Here is a 9,719-nt window from a genome sequence, read left to right as displayed (position 1 = left end):
TATTATTTATTTTTATTTTTGTATTTTATTTATATATTGTTTATATTTGTATTTTTATTATCTTTATTTATTTGTTTTTAATATTATGTTTTAGTTATCTTCACTGAAAGAACTGAATGTAGGCCTATACCTTTCTTTCTTTCTTTCTTTCTTTCTTTTTAGTTATTTTGATAACAGAGTTTTATTTACTGTTAATCTAGAAAACTATTTGGTTCTACTTGTAGAATTACAACAGCTACATGTAGGCCTTATAATTAAACTAAACAAATAACAACTATGTGTGTCCCATAATCAGGAGGCTAAAATAAAGTAATTTTTATTTAATCATTTTATATCGATTATGGGGTAAATATCAGTGTGTTATGTCAGGTACCAGCATGCAGTAAAATATTACTATCGTGCAGACAAAACAGAAATAAAGAGAGAGCGCCCCCTGGAGGCAAGGGTGTCGTGACGAACGCATTGTGTTTTGTACTTCGTGTTTGGACAACTGTATCATCCGGGTATTGATGCACGCAGACAGTTTTAATCAGAGCCGTGGACATGATAACGACACTTTCTTTTACTGTCAATGGATAACACATGCGCACCGATGTTTGTTTATTAAGCGTGACATGGAGCCAGTGTGTGCGCACTGGTCGGGGGAGTCGTGTTTGCGCAGTTCATTTTCACCAAAAAAACAGAGAGCAGGAAAGTAAACCAAGATAATCGAGATGGTGAGTGCTCATGTTTCAAATCCTGTAATGTCTTTCTCAGCCCGTTTACCCACACAGTCAAGCTGCCGCAGTGCAATGTTGCAATGCAACTTTTTTTGGTGAAAACTCCGATCAGGGTTCAGCAGTTCTTGGTACCAGTAAATATCCTAAAGCCATGAACCAGATCAACCAGTCCAGCTAGGAGGTAAATTACAGCTTTACAAACTTCGATATTAAAGAAAAAAAATAAATGAAAAAATAGACAAGAAAATGAAACTTTTCATTTAATAAATGAAACGTGCATTTGATTTATTTATTTATACATACACACATACATACATGATGGGATGCCATGAAGCACTGCGAATGACATAAGATAATTCAAATAAAATTATGCATAGATATAATTGTTGATTTAAAGATGTTAATTGTTTATAAAGAAATAATTTTACGTTTATTACAAAATATGCATATGCACAAAATTGTGTGTAGCAATGAGCTTATTTGGTGGAGATTTTCTTTGCAGAGGATCAAGGGTGATTGTAGTTTTCACAAGTCACTTTACTCAAATCAAATATGGCATACGACTGCACATAGCATCCCATGGGAAAAAACACTATGCGTCATCTACATTTAAAAAATCTGCAATAATGACCAAATAAAGACCAAGGGCTGCAATACAGAAACTTGAATTATTTCATCAAGTACCCTCACATTACTCCAAACACTAAGAAACACACATGCTTTTTGTGTCTTAATGTTAAATTGTGTTTCGGTGGCCATATTTCCCTTCTGACTTTGACAGAGTGCACACAAGGAAGCAATCAGTGCTTGATGATTAAAGACCTGCCTCATCGCTGGAATGTGTTGTGTCAGAAACAAGTGACTCTTCAACTGTCAAACCATTACAGTTTGAGACGGTGCTCTCAAATACATGAACCATGAGGAATCCAGTGGGGCCGTCAGTTTCACTCTGGAGATTTATTAAGGTGCTTATAATCTCTGACATTGTGAAATACCTCAGTGCAGAGAAGAAACCCTGACCTCATCGAACCACACAATCAACACATAGCACAAGGTCCCTTGGTCAGCATCATTTAGTGGATATACCGTACACAATATACGGTTGAATTTTTTTTCTTTTAAGGTTAATGTTAAAAAACACTCCAGACTGCACCTGTGCTTCGTCTCTGTCATTGCCACAGTTTTGTTTGTGTGTGTGTGTGTGTGTGTGTGTGTGTACTTAAAGTGGCTGTTTGTGTCATGTGATCTCCTTGCAGGGTTTAGATTATGGGGTGTTATCAGTTTTGAGGCAACGCCCCCTGTGTGCCAGGGCTATAAAAGCGTGTGTCAGACAAGAAACGTTTTCTTCTGTGTTTGACACAACGCCTGGAAGCGGAAAAGGTATGCTTACATGCTATTTGTATGCAAAGAGTTATTATTAGACTTACCCTTATCTGTTTACTTGTGTCATGCAGTGGACGTTTATGAGGTCAGCATTATATGATAAAAGTCTGGCTTCACTATGACCATTTATTGTGGATGTTTATGCATGCTTGTCTTCTGCATTAGCTGCTAAATTGACATTTTACTCACTAAATACCCGGTTCTCGTGGTTGACTGTTGTAGGACTTCTTGAATGGGTTGTTTAGAAGCTCTCTGGGAGAATTTGGTCAACTTAAAATTAGTTTGAAAAGCTGTACAATCCTTCTCTTATGGAGCCTTGTAAATATGAGGGATCTGATTACCGTTTGGGAGGCGTGAGATGGGGGTGGGGTAGATCACAAGTACATCCAGTGTACTCGGGGTATGTGCTCCACTGTATTTTTGGAATAGAGACGAAGAGGGACTCGACCTTCACAGTGACAAATCACGTCAACACTGTCAGAATTTTAGTTTAGTTTAGTAAAACCCTATGTTAAACCTGTTTATAAATATACAGATACCATTCTATCACATTAATTATAATACAAAAACTGTTTATAAAAAACATTACAGTACATAACCATGATTTTGATTAAACCATTTTTCTGTAATAAATTGGTTATTACAAAATGATAACTCGAATATGTTGGTTGTTTAAAATGTTTTACCTGTGATATATCACAACCATCCTCTTCTGCCTCAGTGGATTATTTCAAGCTAATATCGTTTTCTCCTTCACTCGTGAGAGACTTCAGCGTCTGCCTTCTTGGCCGTGACATCCGCACAGCATTGAGGAAAGGGGAGGGAATAATTAGTGATGCCTCTGAGCCGCTGGATCTGATTGGTTGTTTCTGTGTTTGTGTTTCTGAAGATGCCAGAGTTTGAGAAGAGCACCGTTCACATCAGAGACCCTGAGAGGGTGGAGCAGATTATCTGCAGTCTTGTTAAAGGTGGAGCATCCAAACTGCAGGTACAAACACTGGCTTCATTAGGCCATCCGTCTATCACACAGTACTCACACATTACTAGTGTTACGCACTGAATGTAAACACAGCCATTAGTAGTTGCTTGATAAATCAGTCTGTGACTAGTGTCTAATGACCCATGGTGTCCCCCTTGGCTCTGTTGACTGTCCTCCTGTTCTTCAGATCATCACAGATTTTGATATGACTTTAAGCAAGTTTGCTGTCAATGGAAAACGCTGCCCAACATGTCATAGTGAGTAAAAAAACAGCCCCCTTTTGTCAATATTTTTTTTTTCGCAACAAAGAGCACAACATCTGCAAGCATTAAGTCAATAAACAAAATATTCTCAGAGGTTTACAATACATGAACTAAAATGATATTATTTATTAAAAGTATTACACAATTACATATATATACATACATATATATATATATATATATATATATATATATATATATATATATATATATATATATTAGTGCTGTCAATCGATTAAAAAAAATTAACTAATTAATCGCACAATATTTTAAAATTAATCGCGATTAATCGCGATTAATCGCAATTAAAAGACTGAAACTTTTTGGATATGTAAATGTAAAATGTAAATAATTAATGTAAACTCAAGACAAAGAAACTATTTAAATTCAAAATATGATTGTTTATTGGAATTTTTGTTTAACTTGTAACACAGATTTTCTCATGTAAACAACATACCTGCAATAAACCATCAATATCCTCCAAATTAACTGTTGGCTTGAAAGCCATATTTATTACAGAAATAAAAACACAGGCATGTTAGTACCATTTGAATTTCAAAACAATCAATGCCAATAAAAAACAAAAATGATTTCCATGTTGAATTCTAAGTGGACTGCAAAAAAATTCCAAAGTATAGTCATTGCCAGTGCTTTAAGTGGGCCAGTACGCACAGGTACTCAGTACCGCCACTTCCAAATATAGCTCTTGAGCGTACCACCTCTCCGTGCGCCCAGAACGTGCTTGTAGCGTACCGGTACGCTCATTTGGACATCTGTTTTAATAGAGGTTTTAATCTTTTACCTGCACTGCCGATTTTCAGAGCGGCCTTCACAATGCAAGCGTCCTAATTCATCCCACCCAGAGCAGAAACTACATTACCCATTCACCCTTAAGTTATACAAGTGAATAGCGCATGTGTCGCTTTTCCCACTGTTAAGTGTCAACAACTCAACGTGGCCGGAGAAGGTGCACTGTAAAAAATAAGTGTAATTTTAACTGTAAAATTTTGTAAAAACGCTACGGAAAAAAACTGATAATAGGTTAACAGTAAGTTCCCGTACTATATACAGGGAAAAACTGTAAAAGATCTAACAAAGCATTTAATGTAAATTTACAGTAAAATTCTGTTAATTATACAGCTTTTAGAAGTAAAAAAAGAACAAATCAATGTATAATTTACAGTCTAAAACTGTAAACTGATATTCCCAGAATTCCCTGCGTGACACTCCACGTTTGAAAGTATTTTGTTTAAATAATCATGTTTTTAAATAGTTCTTGTTATCAGTTATGTACATTTGAGCTTTATGTTACATCTTCTGTTGCTTAATGAAAGTTTTTTGAATTATTTAAGTATCACGTGTGTTACCATGATGGTGTTTTGTGTTTCCATAAATGTGCACCTTCTATATGTTAATATATACTTCTGCTTGTGGTGAAGCTACTTGTGATGAGCTTTGATACTTCATGTGGCTTTCTCTTATACAGTACCATCTTTATTATTATGGTGGTTGTCAGTATTTTCAAGGTACAAAACAGATTTAATTTTGTGTCTTGTTGAATTTACTGGTTTATATTCACATTTTCTTGTTTGTAAATTACAGCTTTATATTGTAAAAGTAACAGTTTTTGACGTAAATGTGTTTACAGTTTTCTGTATTTTTACAAAATTATTCTGGCAACCACAGCTGCCAAAAAGTTTTTGTAAAAACAACAAGAATTTTTTTACAGTGTGTGTGAAACTCGTTGTGAGTTATACTAAAGCAAAATCTTGAGTATTTATTGTCTGATAAACATTAAAAACTGTCTGCGGAGGTTGAGTCGTCCTGCAGCCCCCGCTGGCTGCTCATTGGCTGCAGCATCTTTTTTCTAAGTTCTAAAAAAATACCGTAGACGGCAAGGCACAAATTTAGATATTCATTTATCTAATTAATCTATAGCCTATGCACAAAGACAATATGATCTTTTTGTCCCCTTTTTGTTTTAAAGCTTGATGAAGAGAGAGAGAGCGCAAGTTGCTGCAGCTGAGGAGGACAGTGATGCACGCGCACAGGAGTGATTGACAGTTCACGGCACTGTGTACAAAAAATACTCCGCTACACAATTATTTCGTTATTTTCGTTTAAGCTTATTAACGTTAGCGTTACAGAAAGGTCTGATTAACGCACTGTTACAGTCATTTTTTTTTTTTTTTTTAAACAATGACATTTGAGTTCATGATTTTAATGTTGCTGTTTCTTGTGGCAGACTAAATGAAGAGTAATGTTTCTTGTGGCAGACTGAAGAGTAATCCGGCAGAGTTTTATACTGAAACTTTCCGTCTAAAAGTCCTTCCTTGGTCTTATCCATATTTATTTGCACGTTGAACACACATAGGCCAAAACTGGAAATAAAAAAAAAACTGCAACCGCGTTAATTGCGTTATTTTTTTTTTAACGCGTTAAATATTTCAAATTAATCGAATGCGTTAACGCGCTAATTTTGACAGCACTAATATATATATATATATATATATATATATATATATATATATATATATATATATTTTTTTATTATTATTATTATTATTATTATTAATTAATTAATTAATTAATGTATATATCTTATTATTCAAATATATATGTCAAAATCTTTCCAGATAAAAACAGGCTACTCAGTTATGGATGGAAAAAAATCTACCTGTTCTGGATATAAAATAAAAAAATATTAAAATATGTCTCTGAGATCCAGTAATCTGTTTGCTTTTATAGATGTCATTGACAACTGCAAGCTAGTGACGGAAGAATGTAGGAAGAAGGTATGTGACTTTCTTCATCTTTTCTTTAATAAAACATGAGCATTTAAAGTTTACATGACGTTTTATGAAGTACCACCTAAAAATTTTGTTTTTTCAGCTGCTCCAACTAAAGGAGACGTATTATCCAATAGAGATAGACCCTCATCTGTCCATGGAGGAGAAATATCCATTTATGGTGGAGTGGTGAGTGACCACACATGAAATGACCTTTCAGAAGGCTTTGTTAAATAAATGCGGTCTTTTATCCTCAGGTATTTTAAGTCGCACACGTTATTGGTAGAACAGCGATTGCAGAAAGACAAACTTCCAGAGGTCGTGAGAGAGTCAGATGCCTGTCTGAGGTACAAACATTTCCACTCACATCAAGAGGCTTGCACAGCTTTCCCTCTGAATGCCAAATAAACTTGCATAAGATTCGCAGCAGCTGTGGTATCATTTTGCAAAAACATTACACCAACAGCAGTTACTCTCTCAAAGATGTTGCCAGATCTGATCTTTAGCATGTGTTTGGTCGCGTGCCACAGGGAAGGGTACGAGCAGTTCTTCGACCGGCTGCACCAGCACAGCGTTCCTATGTTCATTTTTTCCGCCGGTCTGGGAGATGTGCTGGAGGAAATAATCAGACAAGCTGGCGTCTATTACACCAACGTCAAAGTTGTGTCCAACTTCATGGACTTTGATGACAATGTGAGTCTCAATGCCTTTATAAATATCAAAAACTCTCAAACACTTCTTTAAATGATCTTAGTGATGATCAGGATCTTCTGTATCGTCTTATAGGGGGTTCTGAAAGGCTTTAAAGGAGAGCTGATCCATGTTTACAACAAGCATGACAGTGCCCTGAGGAACACCGATTATTTCAAAGAACTGAAGCACAATGGAAACGTTATTCTGCTGGGAGACTCTCTCGGTGATCTCAACATGGCAGATGGTGTGCCCAACGTAGAGAACATCCTCAAAATCGGCTTTCTTAATGACAAGGTACTGATTGCTTTTCTGGTTGCTGGAAACAGGACCGTTGTTTCACTGATTTCACTGATTAGGTTTTGTTGTATATTTTACAGGTGGAGGAACGGTTAGAAAAGTACATGGACTCTTACGATATAGTTCTGGTGAAGGATGAAACACTTGAAGTGCCTAATTCCATCCTACAGAAGATCTTATAATAGACACCGCAAAGCCTGATGGGAAAAGACTCAAATTCCGGGATATTCACTTGGATAATTCCAGCACTGAGGCCAGCCTTCATCTGTCGACATGTCTCACATGTCTCACACAAGCCATACTTCACCCTTTGACCTTTTTAAAGTTGACAACACATACATGTGGAATCTCAGTGTAACCGAATATCGAAGGAAAAATATGTTTATTTGCATATTGGTAAAATTATTGTTTGTAGGTTTTTTGATATGGAAATTCAGTGTTTGCAATAAAAGTTGGGACAGTGAACAATACAAAGCCCAACAGACTTTCAACAATCATATTCATCATCATTCATAAAATGATGTGCACTTCTAAAGTTTGAAGAGCTGTAAAAGTTCTCATGGAAGATTGCATGCACAGATCAAAATGAAAGCAATACTGTTAATTGCTCCAAAAGCCGTGACGTTTTCCTGTGAGGATGTGTAAGCATAATTGATGAACCTTTCGGTGTTAACATTTGCACAACTTTCTGATCACCTGTGTGGTAGGCAATACAGTTTTTTTCTTTAGATTGTTTGATTCTATGAAATTATGTGTGGAAGAAAAAGAGCTGGCAATAACTGTTACTATACTACTTTTCTTAAAGAAAAAGCCCAAAAAGAGTATTTGTGTTTGTATTTGATAACTATAACCAGTGTTGGGGAAAGTCACTTTTTAAAAAAAGTAAAGCATTACAATATTATGTTGCTCAGTTAATTGTTATGAAAAATAATGCTTTAGTACTTTTGAGTAACTTTATGCCAGCTGCAACAGGAGTAGTGTCAGTGAATAAATGGGAAAACAAAAGTAACATGCGTTACTTATTTGAAAAAAGTTACTCTCATATTTTCTTAAAAATGGAAAAGTAATACATCACTTTACTAGTTACTTGAAAAAAAGTAATTTTATTACGTAACTTGCATTACTTGTAATGTGTTACCCCGAACACTGACCATGAACACTGACCACTGACAATTTGTTCAGATTACATATCCCATTAGGCTGTGACAAATTGATTGGTTTTTTTATGTTATGAGTTACTGAATTGATTTGTCCCAAAAAATAAAGCAAGTCTTATGCTTAGTGAAGGAAGTCTTATGCTGTAGTGTGTTCCACTCAAATTGTGTGAAAAGCTGAGTGTGAAATTTTATTTGCCAAGGGGCTTTTTTTCCTTTTTTGTTTCTGCAGTTCTTGTCTAGTTGCAGTGCTAGTCGTGACCTGCCTTGCAAAATGACATGCAACTACTGTCAGCACTACTGTATCTGCAGGTTCTGACAACTAAACACAGCATTTATGCGAAACAAAATAATTTGACTATTTAGAAGTTTCTTTCATGTCCTCCTCCATCCACCCATTGAAAACTGACTCAATGACCATAAGTGACAGACACTTGAGACTTAACACAGTTTGGCACAATGAATTCTCTGCCTCAGAGTTTCTCAGAAAAACAAACAAACCAAAACTTTTTGCAGTGTACACTTTGGAAAATGTCAATTGTAGATCTGAGTTAATCATTTAGAGCAGGGGTTTTAAACTCAGTTCCTGAAGGGCCGGAGCCCTAGAGTATAGATTCAACCCTGCTCCGAAAAACAGACACCATGTAGTTCTCAAACAACCCTGAAGGACTTGATGAGTTGGATCAGGAGGTTTAATTAGGGCTGTATCTTAACTCTGCGGGGCTCCAGCCCTCCAGGAATTGAGTTTGACACCGCTGAGTTAAAGCACGTTGACGGTCCATTTTTGGTTCATCTTACATAAATGATGAAGGTGACATTCAGTGTCATCCCTTCCATCTTGCTGTACATCTGGTTCTGCAGATAGTCTGCTGGAAACAGGAAATATGTGCTTCGGCCAACGCTTTTCAGTGCTTCTACTGAAATATTTTATGTTCTCCGTGATAAAACAGTGTGAGATGATGAGACAGAGGAGCACTGGTAGGGCGCTCTTTGAGCTCTTTCAAGCTTCTTTATATCAAATAAACAGTTTATTTTATGATTCCCAATCATTTTAAAAATAAAATATACTGCAGAATAGCGACTATTTCTTTGGTATGGGATATATTATATGATGAAGTGTTTCGAGTTCTGATATTTGGGTTAGTTTTGGTAGGCTACTCGGATCTGGCAACCCTTCTGTGTGCACTCGCGCACCGTGTGACGTGTAAGTGTAGAAGGAAGTGAACAGAAAGTTGAAGCGAGCCATTATTGCACTAGTCTGGGTTGAAGAGGTCAGACCTGTTAGGTGGTATTATGCACAGACTCTTTAGCGGTCATTAAATGTATTCAGTCAATGACATCGGTAAGAGAATATCTACTAATAGACATTTTTTTCAGTTTATTTAGATTACATCGGGGTGACATAGATGCACAGCACATGAGGGTGTTAAAGGGAACGAGAA

The 9,719-nt window shown here is 36.1% G+C and overlaps 1 protein-coding gene across 4 annotated transcripts; it reads left to right on the top strand.

The window, feature by feature from the left end:
• The first annotated feature begins 498 nt into the window (after positions 1-498).
• LOC128030066 (cytosolic 5'-nucleotidase 3) lies at positions 499-8,409 on the top strand. Of its 4 annotated transcripts, none has more exons than XM_052617553.1 (11): positions 501-716; positions 1,501-1,684; positions 1,976-2,099; positions 2,992-3,090; positions 3,269-3,338; positions 6,093-6,139; positions 6,237-6,322; positions 6,391-6,480; positions 6,664-6,826; positions 6,920-7,120; positions 7,204-8,409. In XM_052617553.1, exons 4-11 carry the CDS (start codon positions 2,992-2,994, stop codon positions 7,303-7,305), a joined length of 858 nt encoding a protein of 285 aa, XP_052473513.1. In that variant the 5' UTR covers positions 501-716; positions 1,501-1,684; positions 1,976-2,099; the 3' UTR covers positions 7,306-8,409. The 4 variants fall into 4 exon arrangements, with proteins under 4 accessions (XP_052473511.1, XP_052473513.1, XP_052473515.1 ...); XM_052617554.1 differs by lacking the exon at positions 501-716 and adding an exon at positions 746-900; XM_052617555.1 differs by lacking the exon at positions 1,501-1,684.
• Positions 8,410-9,719: the final 1,310 nt, after the last annotated feature.

Source organism: Carassius gibelio, chromosome A16 (assembly GCF_023724105.1).
Source record: "Carassius gibelio isolate Cgi1373 ecotype wild population from Czech Republic chromosome A16, carGib1.2-hapl.c, whole genome shotgun sequence".
Classification (NCBI taxonomy): domain Eukaryota; kingdom Metazoa; phylum Chordata; class Actinopteri; order Cypriniformes; family Cyprinidae; genus Carassius; species Carassius gibelio.
This window is presented reverse-complemented; position numbering and strand designations above follow the sequence as displayed.